This window comes from Barbus barbus (genome assembly GCF_936440315.1).
Source record: "Barbus barbus genome assembly, chromosome: 46".
In the NCBI taxonomy this organism is placed as follows: domain Eukaryota; kingdom Metazoa; phylum Chordata; class Actinopteri; order Cypriniformes; family Cyprinidae; genus Barbus; species Barbus barbus.
Window position 1 is genome coordinate 6,747,620 of NC_136724.1, and position 16,513 is coordinate 6,764,132.

General features: G+C 39.8%; 1 protein-coding gene across 8 annotated transcripts in view; it reads left to right on the top strand.

Annotated features, from left to right (window-relative positions):
• LOC306865118 (histone-lysine N-methyltransferase 2C-like) overlaps nt 1–16,513 on the top strand; it is a 132,361-nt gene that overhangs the window by 112,539 nt on the left and 3,309 nt on the right. For 5 of the 8 annotated variants that reach the window (XM_079409495.1, XM_079409498.1, XM_079409497.1 and 2 more), the window contains 12 exons: nt 1,019–1,155; nt 1,254–1,473; nt 2,304–2,443; nt 3,101–3,196; nt 5,304–6,456; nt 6,687–6,823; nt 7,557–7,699; nt 8,367–8,541; nt 8,745–8,861; nt 8,965–9,038; nt 9,368–9,476; nt 9,572–10,190. In XM_079409495.1, the coding sequence (XP_079265621.1) occupies nt 1,019–1,155; nt 1,254–1,473; nt 2,304–2,443; nt 3,101–3,196; nt 5,304–6,456; nt 6,687–6,823; nt 7,557–7,699; nt 8,367–8,541; nt 8,745–8,861; nt 8,965–9,038; nt 9,368–9,476; nt 9,572–9,664 (2,594 nt within the window). In that variant the 3' untranslated portion in view covers nt 9,665–10,190. Of the gene's footprint in view, nt 1–1,018; nt 1,156–1,253; nt 1,474–2,303; nt 2,444–3,100; nt 3,197–5,303; nt 6,457–6,686; nt 6,824–7,556; nt 7,700–8,366; nt 8,542–8,744; nt 8,862–8,964; nt 9,039–9,367; nt 9,477–9,571; nt 10,191–16,513 lie in introns of those variants that run through there. The other 3 variants (XM_079409499.1, XM_079409502.1, XM_079409496.1) reach the window with 2 other exon arrangements.

The window sequence follows — 16,513 nt, forward strand, 5'->3', positions numbered from 1 at the left end:
GTCTGGTCTTAACTTTTATAAAGAATATCTCTTTGGGTTTGAGACTTTAATCTTTGCAACTTCAGGGATCTTATCTATGCACAAACAGCTTGTAATACTCCAAAGAGAGAGGAAAACTTGAAATAGCATCATATGACATTTAAGACATTGTGTGTGTGCACTTTATGCGAAAGCTGTTTTAGAATATTGACAGGTTAGACAGAAATCAAAGATAATGACGTAAGGCTAATATAATGTGCTAGCAATTGTCTTCTGTATTAACACTATACATAACAGAGTGTAACAGTGCCCGCCCCCTTTTCAGTGACACTTTAAAGGTTTATCAGTTGTTGTTAAAAATGTATTTCCCTATGGAGAAAATTAATAGTTTTTACTTCCAGAACCTGATTTTTGCACTCTATTAGGCTTCATCCTAAGAATATGGAAGCCCGTTTCTGACAATGAATAAAAAATAAAACAAGGTAACTGTGACTTTTTATCTCACAATTCTGACTTTTTTTCTCGCAATTCTTCAAACTCAGAACTATAAAAAAATGAAGAATGCTGTGTCTGAAAGCTGTGCGCCAGCGCAAAATTGGAGAATAATGAATCATTTTTATGTTTGTTCAAAAATCAAATTCGGATGCATGATTCATCTAGTTCAATATATAGTTCATCTATAGAAAATTGAACAAAGCACTGCAAAGCCTTACACGGAGAGTGTTTTAATGGTGCGAGAAAGTCAGAGTTGTGAGATATAAACTCGCAATTGAGAGAAAAAGTCAGAATTGCGAGTTTATATCTCAGAATTCTGAGAAAACGTCAGAATTGCGAGATAAAAAGTCGCAATTACCTTGTTTTATTTTTTATTCAGTGGTAGAAACGGGCTTCCATATAAGACACCTGGATCTCAACCATGCAAGTTTTGTACAACAGCATAATTGCTTGTGTAATATTGTGTAAATATTCAATAAAGTAAAATATTTTTTTAAGTTAAGTGCAATTTATTATTAGTATGTGCAACTTGTTTTGCCTTTAGGTTCTGAAGCCAGGCAGTGGGAAGTCAAGACAGAGCCACCAAACAGTTTCTTTGCATCGCAATTTGAACAGCTCTCTACATGCTCACAAACTGACCTGGTATCTGTATCTATTACCCTGAACCCAGTGGCAGCACAAGTAAGTGTCTGCAATTATATCATCCATTCTATAGCAGTAATGTTCAAAGCAAGAATGATTACATCTCACCTCTGACCATATGTCTGCTTATGTCCCAGAACATTCAAGGAGTTGTGTCAGCACTGGCGAACATGTTTTGTGTGTCCATACCCGGGAACTTGGAGGTGATTTGCTCTCCAGGCCCAGAGCACCGCAGCTCAATAGACATGTTGAGTGGACTTAAGGTACCCCCTCAAACTGGCCTGTTCCAACAACAACCTGGTATGAGGCTCCACAGACCACCAGGTGCCCCACTATCACACCAGACATTCAGGGATGGTGAGTATATGTAACAAGTCAGGCACTCATTTCACCCACTTCAACAGACAGACTTCTAGATGCAAATATTGATTTTGATTGTCAATATCTTTAAATATAGAACATTTTATATCTCAGAAAATTTGAATATTCCATTTTGAGCTTAATTAGTTTGAATTTGGAGTATAGATACTGGGTACCTCTTGGGCTAGTTTAGAACTAGGGCTGGGCGATATGTATGCGGATATCGTCAGTAAAGCCAGTTCCTTGATTAGCACTAAATCTCCATCACCTGTTTTCAAATCAAATCACTTTTATTGTCACATCACCACAGGTGGAGCGGCATTTAATGGAGCGGCATTTAATACACGGAGCCGTAGTTCACTGACAAGCTACGCAATATCGCTTTCATTATCGCTGATATATCGCCTTCGTCAGATTCACTTATCTTGAATAAGTTTTGTAAATCTTTTTTTGATTGATCTTTGAGAAAATAGTCTAATTTTTTGAGATACTGAATTTTTTATTTTCCTAAGCTATAAGTTGTAACCATCAGAAACATCTAGAATATAAGGAAGTTTGCTTTTTTTTAATTAAATTACCAAAAATAAAGAACGATTCCATGATATTCTATTTTTTTGAGATGCACCTGTACATGTTCATGTTTTAAAGACAGAAGTGAAATATAAATGTAATTCATTGTGATTCATTTGCTAAGTGAGTGGAATATATTGTTTTACGGATTGGTTGAAATAAGTTGAAGGATGTAATTTGTCAGAAATCTCTTCAACTTAAGTTTTCTTCCAAATGCATGATTTGTAGGTTTGATTGCCATGTTTCTTTTATTCCAGGTTCAATTGTGGTCAGACCAGACTATCATTTGGGTGGAAGCAGTCCAGGGCCTAAACCACAGTGGTGCTCCAATTGCAGGGTGGTGGTTCTTGGAAATGGCGTTCGGAAGTCCACCAAAGACCTGCCAATAAATAAACAGGTATAAAACACAAAGTTAAGACTGCCAAATTACCCTTCCCAGAAGACTGTCATTTATCGCATATGTATTCTAGTTTCTCATGGATGCCTTGTTGAGTCATTAGATCTCATATCACTACCTAAGGGCCTCGTGTTTGCTCAATCAGTTGGTGTGGGTCTAAACTACATCCTCTACATATAGCACTGAAGAAGGCTGAAGCTGAGGGCCACAGAGCACTTGAAAATGTTCAACCCTCTCAAGGAGGCACAGAATAGCGCTCCAATTATGCTAATCCAGTCCCTGATGGGAAGTGAAAATCCACCCTGCTACAGTCACTGGGTTAACTGACATTACCCAAGGGATTGTGTGTACCAAAGCACGGTTTGTTAAAGGCTGTGAGATACCCAAGTTCAAAAACAGTTAAGCCCATTTCAGGTTATTTAAATCATGGGACACCTTTGATGTCTCCCACCCTTTCCTTTTAATAGTATGCAAATCTAATTCCTTATGGCAACAACAAAGGTTTGCAACATATGCAAGCTTTGATCTCTTGCCAGTGAGGCATTTCGATCTAATGATAATTTGCGACAGTAGATGGGAAATGGCATGCCCTGTTTCCCCCCCATTTTACAGCTTCTGCCTAGGGTGAGCCTGATCTCACAGATGTTCTTTCTGCAGGGCCATGGAGGAGCTGAGTGGACCCTTGTCTTCTGCAGCCATAATTGCTTTGTTCTGTATTCAGCGGCCATGCAGACTAAATTGGTAGATGCCAAGGTAAGTAGAAACCACATGAAATCAGGTTATAAAGTCATCAACTGCCTGAAACTATAACAGCCAGCTTGTGTTATGCTTTCATACTGAAAGTGTGGGATCTGCTGCTGTATTTAGAAAGCCAAGTGATGCTACTCACTCATGAAGTCTCCTTTAGTAACGACTAGTGCTGTCAATCGATTAAAAAATGTAATCGCGTTAATCACATCCTTTCAGATGGAGCGGCATTTAATACACGGAGCCGTAGTTCGCTGACAAGCCACGCAAAATCGCGTTCATAATCGAATGCGATTTATCAGCGATTATGAACGCGATTTTGCGTGGCTTGTCAGCGAACTACGGCTCCGTGTATTAAATGCCGCTCCATCTGATAGCAGGTGATGGAGATTTACCGTTAATCAAAGAACCGGCTTTACTGACGAGATGCACATGACAATAGCATGCGATTAATCGTGCAGCCCTAATTAGAGCTAACATTAGCATCATGCTACACAAGACAATTAATAGTACACTTTTACTCAGAACTCACTTTAAACCACCATCGAGTGTTTGTAATAACTTCGTTTTGCGATCACATGTACTTTGGGCGGCCGCGGTACATTATAAAAGTAGCCCAAAAAACTGCAACCCATGGCTCTGTAATTTTTCCCATGACTGTATTTTCAAAATAGCCCAATTGTGCAGGGAAACCGTGACCCTGGCAACACTGGTTCGCTGTACCCTTGTCACATATGAGTATATATATCTATCTCTCTCTCTCTCTCTCTCTCTCTCAGACACACTCGCTCTCTCTCTCCGCATTCGCTTCACTTTCGTCTAGCCCGATCATAATCACACAATCCCTGCGTCCCAATGCGGATACTATCCACCCTATCTGCCCTAAATAGTATTGAAAATTACTAATATCACATAGAAATTAGGATGGATAGTGTGCACATTGGGACGCAGGCAATGATTACCTTCCGCGCTGCGATGACGGCAAAAAGTTGGGGTCAAACCTTATCAAACGATTAATTTGAGTTAAAAAAATATTAACACATTTACCCCCGGTTTCACAGACAAGGCTTAAGCCTAGTCATAGACTAAAATGTAAGTCTTAGCTGTTTCAGCAGAAATAAACTTGCACTGACTGATCTTAAAATATATCAGTGCCTTTGTTTTGTCTCAAGATGCACCCAGGTAATGTTTTTTTTCTAAGCATGTTTATAAAAATTACTTAAATGTCCTAATTGAACTATGGCCTAATCCTGGCTTAGTCTAAACCCTGTCTGTGAAACCGGGCCTAAAATTTTTAATTAATCGCATGTGTTAACGCGTTAACGTTGACAGCCCTAGTAACGACCATAAATTCTTAATTGGTTATCAAGAGACCAGTGCGAATTATTAATAATTTCATCGTTAAATTGAACATGAAAGTATTTTATCACTGTTAAATTTAAAACACTGTCTAAAGTTTAAAAACGTGTAAACTTCCTGAGACTTTAAAGGGTTACTCCACCCCAAAATTATAATTTTGTCATTAATCACTTACCCCCCATGTTGTTCCAAATCTGTAAAAGCTTTATTCGTCTTCGGAACACAATTTAAGATATTTTGGATGAAAACCAGGAGGCTTGTGACTGTCTCATTGACTGTCAAACAATTAACACTGTCAAGGCACAGAAAAGTATAAAAAATATCGTCAGAATAGTCCATCTGCCATCATTGGTTCAACCGTAACGTTATGAAGCTACAGGAATACTTTTTGTACGCAAAGAAAAAAAAACGACTTTAGTCAACGATTCGTCTCCTCTGAGTCAGCGTAGTGCCATTTTGGCGAATATCCACAGTCACAAGCCTCCTGGTTTTCATCTAAAATATCTTAAATTGTGTTCCGAAGACGAGCAAAGCTTTTATGGGTTTGGAATGACATGGGGGATTAATGATTAGTGATTAATGACAAAATTTTCATTTTGGGGTGGAGTAACCCTTTAAGAGCACTAAATGGTCGCATCAGTATTTTTTATATATCTGAAGTGCTACTGGTGCCATTTTCTTTAAGAGAACAGTCTTATTGCCCAAAGAATGCAGACTAAAAATTCCTTTTTGTCTTTGTCTCTTGTTCTCACAGTCAAACTTGCCTCCAACATCTGACTCTGAAGACAAGCAGAATCCTACTAAGGTGCTTCATCAATACAGTAACAATATATCAGATCTTGATGTGCACTGTTTGGCCCAGCTGCAACATAAGCATTCTCCACCTTCAACTACGATAATATCCTTCCCCTCCATTACTTCTGAGACACTCAGAGGAGATAGCAAGACTGATGCACTAAAGGTCACAGTCAAGCTAAAGCCTCGGCCACGAGCGGTACACAACGGTGGGGATGACCCTCTGTATTTAATAGGAAAGCGCTTTAAGGCTCTACGCTGGAGAAAGTGGAGCGTTCAAATTATGGTGCCTAAGGGTAACTACCACCTACCGGAGGAGGAAGAGGTTGATGAACTACTGAAAAAACTGGGGACGTCTCTTAGGCCTGAGCCCATGCCCAGAGACTTGCGCCGCTGCTGCTTTTGCCACGAAGAAGGTGACGGGCGCACTGATGGGCCGGCCCGTCTGCTAAATCTTGATCTGGACTTATGGGTTCACCTTAACTGTGCCCTCTGGTCTACTGAAGTCTACGAGACCCAGGCTGGAGCACTCATTAATGTAGAGCTGGCCCTGAGGAGAGGCCTATCGGTGCGCTGTGCGTACTGTCAGCAAACCGGTGCCACAAGTGGCTGCCACCGCTTGCGTTGCATTAATGCGTACCATTTCACTTGCGCCCTTAAAGCACAGTGCATGTTCTTCAAAGACAAGACTATGCTGTGCCACCTCCACAGACCCCGAGGAACTGGCTCAATAGGAGGTGGGCTGGCAGGGACCGAGCGTGAACTCCGCTGCTTTGCAGTGTTCCGCAGGGTCTACGTACAGAGGGACGAGGCACGGCAGATCGCCAGCATCATCCAGAGGGGTGAGCGGGAGCACACCTTCCGTGTAGGCAGCTTGGTATTCCATGCAGTCGGTCAGCTGCTCCCTCAGCAGATGCAGGCCTTCCACTCGATGTCTGCCATTTTTCCTGTGGGCTACGAGGCCAGCCGGATCTACTGGAGCATGCGTCATGGCAACCGTCGTTGCCACTACGTGTGTTCCATTGATGAGAAAGATGGCGAACCTGAGTTTATCATCCGTGTGGTGGAGCAAGGTTACGATGACTTGGTTCTTACTGGATCCTCGCCAAAAAGTAAGCAGTTGCACCTAATGGCATTTACACTGTTAACCAGTTCTGGGGTTTTTTCCACCAGAGATATCTAAGCAAGAATAGAAATAAGATTTTGCATTGTAGATTAGATGACATTAAGCCTTCTAGTGTAAAAGAAGTCATCGTCTAAGAAAAATCTATTTTGTTGAATTCTCACGTTGTTTTGTGGGAGGGGGGAAACTATATAAGAATTTCCTCATGTTGTGGTACAGGTGTGTGGGATAAAGTTCTGGAGCCTGTGGCTGAGAGAAGAAACGAGACAGGATCTCTGAAGCTCTTCCCAGTTTACCTGAAGGGAGAGGATCTGTTTGGACTGACTGTATCTGCTGTTACCAGGATTGTAGAATCTGTAAGTGATGGTCAAATTATGCTTTAAGCAATTATTGACTAACGAATGCTCTGATTTAGTACTTGACAGATAGAAGATGTTTTTTGTGGGTGTGGAAAGAGACGTGGTAAATGTAAATTTGAGTGGAAACAGCAAATTAGATTTCTAAAAGCACAAATTCTCATTGTTGAATGGATGTCTACATCTCAACTTTTGGATCTGTCTGAGTACCCAGTAGTCTTTGCACATGACCACTTGTCTACTTACATGACATTATCTCCTGGATTAAGTTTTTAAATGTGAATGAAGACTGCAAGTGTACATAGAACTTTGAATTTAACAAACTTCTAAATATGAGTTCAGTAGTTCCTAAGTAACAGACAAAACAATGAATTGTTGTGCTTCTAATTAAGTGATAAAAATCAGTTGCAAAGTTGTTTTATAAAATAGCATGCATTAAGGTCACTTGAGCTGTGGCATTTCTTAGACCTGGCACAGTATTCCATACTGCCTGTCTGGTACATGTGTTTTCAGTGTTTTCAAGTGACCAAAGACCACAGGTGTGGGTAATGAAACAGGCCCTATTTTTGTTGTTGTTGTTTTTGCTTGTTTCTTTTATGCCATAAATTTCCATTTGCTGAAAAAAAAAGTTTATTTTTTAATTATCCACATTTTTTTTAGTATCAATAAACCTTATTTTTTGTAAACATTCCTTTCTTAGTAATGGTGTTATAACGTTAGTCTTTGCTTTTAGCTCCCTGGAGTTGAAGCGTGTGAGCTGTACACGTTCCGTTATGGCCGTAACCCACTGATGCAGCTGCCCTTGGCCATCAACCCTTCTGGATGTGCCCGCTCTGAACCAAAAGCTTGCACACATGTCAAGAGGTTCGTGTTAAGGTATTCTGTATAATTTAAACTTTCTTTTCCGTTCCATGTTTGTATTGGATTTCCTGCTTTCCCTGTGGTGTGTCAGTGAACATCCATTCATGTCCCGGTGTAGCCTGTGAGCTCGGTTTGCTGTGAGTTAACATGGCCCTCAATCAATCAAACATTCAGCATCCATTTTAATATGAAAAGAGGAGACTAAGTGACGAGAATTGGTTTATTTTGAGTTGTACATGGACAAAAAGTCATGCAGTTCAGTGAAGTTAAAACCAACGGATTATCAAAAAACAATTTGTTTGAGAAATCAGACTACATTGTTCATGTTGCGTGTTTGTGTATGCATATTGTTTGTTTAATGTCTTTGCATTATTTTCATTACGATCTTTCTCTGCACATTCAAAAACTGCTTGGATAAATTAATTTGTTTTACTGTGGCACTGTAGATTCAGCATAACAGACCGTTATTAGAGTATAATACTCTAGTATACTGTTGGAGTGTTTCTATTAGTATGTTTGGTCCACTTCAGCAGAAGAATGCCGTTGATGGAAGTAAACAGCATAAATGTCTTCAGTTTCTTGAAAAAATGACCTCAAAAATGGTTCTGAATAGGACCCAATATAAGCCAGTGCTGTTTGTTTGTTTTTAAATGAGGCACATATGCTTATGTTTCTGATGCAGGCCTCATACCCTCACCAGCTGTAGCTCCTCTAAGACCCTGCAGAGCACTGGGAACCCGGCTGAGATGGGTGTTGCCCTATACAGCAAGCAGTTTGTCCATTCCAAGTCCTCTCAGTATCGTCGGATGAAGGCTGAGTGGAAGTTCAACGTCTACCTGGCTCGTTCACGCATACAGGTAGAAAGATCATTGTGGCTTAGAGTATTAGGGAAAATAATGATCTCATGGGATTTAGTATCTTAAAAAACAATGTTTGGAATAGCATGCATAACATAACCACTCATATCACACACACACACATAGCAGTGATATTCTGAACAATCTTTTTCTGTCTTGACTCAAACCTGTAGTAATTTGAGATTTGCATTATTTTAATTCAGGGTTTAGGGCTGTACGCTGCTAGGGATATTGAGAAGTACACCATGGTTATTGAATACATTGGTACCATCATTCGCAATGAGGTGGCAAACAGAAAAGAGAAGATGTACGAGGCACAGGTATGCATTTTAATAAAACTGAATCTAAAATAATCTTGAGTCATGCTGAACAAGTGCGTGTTCTGTCAATATGTTGTTAATTGATTTTTTTGTTTTTTTTCAGAATCGTGGAGTCTACATGTTTCGCATTGACAGTGAGCATGTAATTGATGCGACTATTTCAGGAGGACCTGCAAGGTGGAAAATTAACTTGAATTTTATTGAATTTTTTAATGCCAGCAGTGCTTGCTTTAGACACTAGGGCCAAATGCATACTATACACAAGTACACAAACACAAATGCTTGGCCAAGGCTTTGCATGTGTAAGTGTTCATATAGCTACTGGAGCTTTTAATATCAACTGCATACTCGGATTATGCGATGAATTGCTTTCTATCACAACAGAATGCAATATCACACAAAATCATAGCTAACAACATATGCTTTCATATGCATTCACATAGTATATTTTGGCCTCAGTCTGAGTCTACTAGTCAATTTATTTCTAACATTCTTTTTACCACCAGGTATATCAACCACTCCTGTGCACCCAACTGCATTGCTGAGGTTGTAAGCTTTGAGAGAGGTCACAAAATCATCATCAGCTCCAACCGCAGAATCCAGAGAGGCGAAGAGGTAAAGCTAGTTCATCCTACCAGTCAAATCTATAAAATATGGCCCGATGACTTAACATTGTGGTCACTTTTTTTTTTTTCTTCTTTCTTTTCCAGTTGTGTTATGACTACAAGTTTGATCTGGAGGACGATCAGCATAAAATCCCTTGTCACTGTGGTGCAGTTAACTGCCGGAAATGGATGAATTGAAAGATGACAGTGAGACAATTGAACACACACATTCCTTTTTATTATTTTTTTTAGGCCCAGGAAATTACTTCAATTCTGATTTATATATAATATATGACAGACAAACAAAAACACAAAAAAAAACATTGTTAGGGCATGATGTAGACCGCAGAACTGTAGGCGCTTTTAAAGGCATAATGGCCTGGTGTTTAAAATTAAAACGACTCCACTGGTCTGTTTTGGGTCAGTGGCAGAAGAATTGATGTAGTAGTATGATTGAGCACCTTCACCTAAAATAAAATAGGCTGCACACTGGTAACTCTGAATTGCAAAGACAATGTAAATGAAAGTGTATTTTTTCCTGCGTGAGAGATGAGACGCTGCGCTCCGGCAGATGGCGATCGAGTGGTAAACAGGATTTTCAGGTTGGCTTAGGCTTGAAAGTGCTGGCCACAGCCTTATTTAGATATAAAGAGGCAGGTCCTCTGGGAAAAAAAAAAAATTATATATATATATATATATATACACATATACACACACACACACACACACACACACACACACAAATATATACACATATAGTTACAGAAATGTAGACACCACTGAACAAGGAATGTACTGAGGAGACTTCCTTAGGGATAAAGCTAAGGGAATTATTAACTTGCACTAAAACAGAAAGAAACCGTTTAAATACTTGATTCCATGAGTCAGTTTATTTTTTCCTTTGTTTTGATTTCTGTAAAATAAGAGACCGCTTTTGTATTTATTATTGATTGAAGCTATTTTTTAAAGATGTGCAAAAGCAGAGAGTTGAGCTGCTGGGAAAGCCTGCCGATTGGTCAGAACATGTTACTTTATATGATGTGTAAATATCCATCTATAAATGAAAATTTTTAAATACTCGACCAAATGTTACCTTAACTTTATCATAGCTGTCTGGGTGACCTTTTGTTTGTTTTCAACAAAATGAAATGGAAAAAAAAAAGTATTTAAGAAGGATGTGACGATATAATTTTGAGAGTATATGTATTGTATAAAATTGTACAGATTCTGTAAAAAATGAATTCAGAGTATTTTTGTTGTATTTAGAATGTAGAATCAATATTGTCTAAAATGATCTGACCACTTGAAGAACTTTTTCCTTTTGCTTTTTTTTATTATATTTTCACAATCTAAACGAGCACGAATCATGCTGTGATTGTGAAATATTAACTCTGTTCATCAGATTAGTGTGCGCTGTGAATTCCCATTTGAAGTCACCCATAAAGCATTTGATAGTTCCCAATAGCGAGCACTAGCTGTTCTTAACCCTCCACAGCATAGACTCACGTTTAGAACTTCAGAGATGAAGTTCAATGCCTTTCACATTCAGAAAACTTAATGCGTAGACATTTAATGAAATGTAAAGTATGATTCTTTCTTGTTTACATTTAAAGAATAAAATATGACTTATTTTTGGTGTTGGTAAAAGTAAAAATCATGGTATGATGTCTCACTCAATGAAATAATTCAAACCTGGTAGTAGCACTTTGCAGACCGGTTTGAAATGAAGTTTTTTCATGTGCACAACTAATGTGGACTACAATTGTTGGCATTCTTAAACAGTCCAGAGCTTGTAATATACATGGCATGATGTATTTTTTCAATTTTCAGATAAATCAATTGTACATAATTTCTCAGTGACTGGCTGTAATAAAATTTGTTTCTTGGATATTTTTCTTCCTCCTTGTACAATATTCAGACATTTAACAGTATTTGTCTTTTTTCTTTGTCCTGTATAGTAGTATCCAATGTTAAAACAAAGCTTTTTTTTCTTTTTCTTTTGAAGTATACAACGTGTGGGTTTTGGAGTTTGTGGAATCAGGTTTAGAAACATTTACAAAACAAAATAAAATATTTTACGTCATATTCCTTTTCCTGTCTTTATTGTGAGGTTTAATCAAAAAGATATTTACGTTCAAGGTTATATTTTAATCTGCACTTTTGAATGGACATAAAATTCCTGGGGCCTATACCATGAAGCTGGTTTAGGTGGGCAGGCTTTGTTTTTTATATTGTTAAATCTTTGGCAGAATAGAGCATTGAATTGTTGACTATTGTTTCAAGACGTGATTGTCTGTTTGCTACTGATGTCGCACTTTTACGTGCATGCACTCCATGAACTCAGGATCAAATCTTGAGTTGACAAAGCTGATGATCAGTGCTGTAATGTGTAATATATATATATATATATATATATATATATATATATATATATATATATATATATATATATATATATACATATACAGTCGTGGTCAGAATTATTGGCACTCTTGGTAAATATGATCAAAGAAGGCTCTGAAAATAAACTTGCATTATTAATCCTTTTGATCTTTTATTTAAAAAAAATCACAAAAATCTAACCTTTCATTGAACTAAAACAATTGAAAATCAGGGGAAATCTCATTATGAAATAAATGTTTTTCTCAAATGTACGTTGGACACAATTATTGGTACCCCTAGAAATTCTTATGAGTAAAATATCTCTGAAGTATATTCCCATTCATATTTACAATTTTGAGCACTCCAGGGTGATTATGAACATGAAATAATCCAGTCATAGCTTCCTGTTTCATATAAATATAAATAGGAGGGAAAACAAAGCCCAAATTCCCTTAATCATCCATCACAATGAGAAAAACCAAAGAATATATTTCTGATGTGCAGCAAAAGATAACATTTCCACCATCAGGGCAATAATTAAGAATTTCCAATCAACATAAAATGTTACAAAACGAGAGTTACGAATGTAACTGCGGTTCTATGAGTTCTGGATGACTGCCAGAGGCAGTGCTTCACACTGAATGTTATATCATCGCAGATGCACAGGTCGAGTCTTAATACAAACAAAGTCCATCGTGGCCAAGATGACTCGGGGGTCCTCCCCTATTTAACCCCGTGACTTCCTGCAGACTGTCCCTACGGAATCTTCTCGCCTTGACTCCGAGTGACAAAGCTCTGGCGGTCATCCAGAACTCATAGAGCCGCAGTTACATTCGTAACTCTTGTTCTATTTCGTTCTTACTGACTGCCAGAGGCAGTGCTTTCACAATGGATGACTTATAACCACAAGGTCACGAGGAGGTCATGTTTACCTCTAAAAAGTTGAGGGTCCCAACGGGACAGCTGTTTCAAAAGTATGCAGCCACATTAATCCTGTAGTATTGGGAAAATGTGTTTGTAGATGACCATGTAGCTGCCGCACAGATGTCGCTTAAAGGGACACCTTTTAATGCCGCCCAAGACGTTGAGATGCTTCTTGTTGAATGACATCTCACTCCCGATGGCAATGGACATCCACTAGACTGGTAAGCATGGGTGATAGCCTCAACTACCCAATGCGACAATCTTTGCTTTGAGAGGGGCTGACCTCTTTTCGGCCCCCCAAAACAGAGAAAAAGTTGGTCTGATTGCTGAAAATCTTTTGTGGCCCTGATGTAGCCACGGAGAGCCTTTACTGGGCACAAAAGTCTGCATTCACTTCCTCCTTGTGTATCCAACCCTGGAGGATTAAATACTGCCAGCTCAATAGCCTGATTTCTAAACAGGGCAGAGAGCCTCTTGGGGAGAAATGCTGGGTTTGGCCACAACGTCACTACTGAATCATCAGCATTCCACCGCATGCAAGTTGTGTTAACTGATAACGCGTGTAACTCACTCGTTTAGCCAAAGTAATGGCCAAGAGAAAAGCTGTCTTCAATGAGAGCCACTTCAAGTCACCGTGCTCCAGAGGTTCGAACGGAGGTAATGTAAGAGAATTCAGGACAAGACTCAGGTCCCATTAGGGTACCCGAATGGGCTGAGGGGGGCGCAGTTGATGCGCACCTCTAAGGAATTGAGTAACCAAGGCATGAGATCCCAATGGCTGACCATCTATTCGTACATGATGTGCTGAAATCGCCGCCGCATAGACCCTTAAGGTAGAAGCTGCCCGATTTGCGTCCTATATGCATAAGCTCTCCTGGTGGAAGGCGCTCTAGAGTTCATTATAGTGTTCTGTACATCTTCATCACAGATTCTCAAAAGTGGTTCTGACCCTTCAGAGGCCAAACACAGAGCTCTAGGCGATCTGGATTTGGGTGCCAAATCTGACCACCCAACTGGTGGAGGAGATCCCTCCTCCTGAGAAGGCTCCAGGGCTCCTCTTCTAAGAGCCTGTACATCACTGGAAATCAGGGTCTCCCTGGCCAGTTTGGCGCTACTAGCAGAAGCCTGTGGTGTCCCTGAAGGACTCTGAACAGTTGCCAAGATCAATGGTATAGGGGGAAAGGCATACAGTAACTGACCTGGCCAGTTGTGGGCTAGAGCATCCTGCCCCAGAGGACTGGATTCCTCTGCTAGTGAAAACCAGAGGGGGCACTGAGTTGATGCGGCCTATATTTCTGCTGGAGGTCCTGGACATCTTGATTAGACACATGGCATCATGGATTCTATCAAATACCAACAGATAAAAAAATCAACAGGTGCCTGACTCTGTTAGAAATCTTACAATGGTCCATGTTTGGATCTTCCAACCGTACAATAATCCAAACACAAACCTCAAAAACAACACAAAAATGGGTCACTGAGCACAAAACCAAGCTTCTGCTGGCCATTCCAGTCCTCTGACCTGAACCCTATAGAAAATGAGTGAGGTGAACTGAAGAGAAGAAGCACCATCATGGAGCTGTGAATCTGAAGGATCTGGAGAAATTCTGGATGAAGGAATGGTCTCTGATCTCTTGTCAGGTGTTCTCTAACCTCATCAGGCATTATAGGAGAAAATTTAGAGCTGTTAAACTGGCAAATGGAGGTTTCAAAAAAGTATTGAATAAAAGGGTGCCGTTAATTGTGGGCAATGTGTATTAGAGAAAAACATGATATGACCCCCCCATTTTAAATTATTATAATGCAATGAAAGGTTAGATTTTTGTGAATTTTTTAAAGAAAAGATCAAATGGATTAACAACGCAGATACATTTTCACAGCCTTCTTTGATCATATGTACCAAGGGTGCCAATAATTCTGACCACGACTGTATAAACTCAGGTCTGGAAGTATTCGGACACTGACTTGAGTTTTTGTGCTTTTGCCTTTATACACCACTACAATGGATTTGAAATAAAACAATCAAGATATGACTGAAATGCAGACTTTTAGTTTTATTTTAAGAGGTTCTACAAAAATATGGCATTTACCATTTAGGAGTTACAGCCATTTTAAGCAAAGTACCTCCATTTTCAGGGGCTCAATAGAATTTGGACAAAGTTACATAATTGTAAATAAGCCCAATTTTAATACTTGGATGAAAATCCTTTTCTGAGTTTCCTCCCTGGAGATGCTTTGCCAGGTCTTCACTGCAGCCGCCTCGAGTTACTGCTTGTTTGTGGGTCTTTCTCCCTTCAGTCTTGTCTTCAGTAACTGAAAAGCATGCTCTATTGGATTGAGATCAGGCGACTGACTTGGCCATTGAAGAATATTCCATTTATTTGCCTTTAAAAATACTGCGAAAGCAACTCAAGACTTTTTGGAGTCATTATCCATCTACACTGTGAAGCTGAGTTTTGTAGCATTTGGACGAATGTGAGCAGAGGGTATAGCCTTAAAGACCTTAAAGAATTTATCCTGCTATTCTGTCAGCAGTTATATCGTCAATAAACACCAGTGAGCCTTTCCATTGGCAGCCATACATGCACATGCCATAACACTGCCGCCACCATGTTTGACACTCGATGTGGTGTGCTTTGGATTGTGAGATATTTTAATGGATAGAGACCAAAAGATATCAACCAATATCCAGAAAAAAAACAATATACAATGGTTATAAATTGATTTGCATTTCAGTGAGTGAAATAAGTATTTGATCCCCCAGCAAAACCTGACTTCGTACTTGGTGGAGAAACCACCAAGCACAGGGATAAGATGTTTCTTGTGGTTGGTCACCAGGTTTGCACACATCTCAGGAGGGATTTTGGTCCACACCTCTTTACAGATCCTTTCTAAATACTTAAGGTTTCTTGGCTGTCGCTTGGAAACTCAAAGTTTCAGCTCCCTCCACAGAATTTCTATAAGATTAATGTCTGGAAACTCCGTGACCTTATAATGTGCTGCTTCTTGAGCCACTTTTTTGTTGCCTTGGCAATACGTTTTGCATCGTCACGCTGGAAGATACATCTTCAGTGTTCTGGCAGAGGGAAGGAGGTTCTCGTCCAAGATTTTACAGTACATGGTCCCGTCCATGGGCCTCTCTGCGGTGAAGCCGTCCGGTACCCTTAGCAGAGAAACAGCCCCAGAGCATGTTTCCAAATCCGTGCTTGAATGTTGGGATGGTGTTCATGGGATCATTTCTCTCCCTCACGGCCAAAGAGCTCAATTTTGGTCTCATCTGACCACAGCACTTTCTCCTAAGCCTTGAGCCACTGAGTCATTGAAATGTTTATTGGCAAACTTCAGACGGGCCTGTACATGTGCCTTCTTGAGCAGGGGGAACCTTTCTGCAGGAATTCAATCCATTGTGGCATAGTGTGTTACTAACAGTTTGCTTGGTGACTGTAGTCTCAACTGCCTTTAGATCATTAATAACAAACTCCTCCCGTGTAGTTCAGGGCTGATCCCTCACCTTTCTCATGATCATCCTAACCCCTTGAGATGAGATCTTGCATGGAACTCCAGACCAAGGGCGACTGATGGTTATTTTGTATTTCTTCCATTTCCGAATAATCGCAACAACTGTATCCTTCTCACCAAGCTTCTTGCTAATGATCTTGTAGCTCATTCCAGCCGTGTGCAGGTCTATAATCTTGTCCCTGATGTCCTTTGACAAGCTTGCCCATGGTGGTGGAGAGGTTG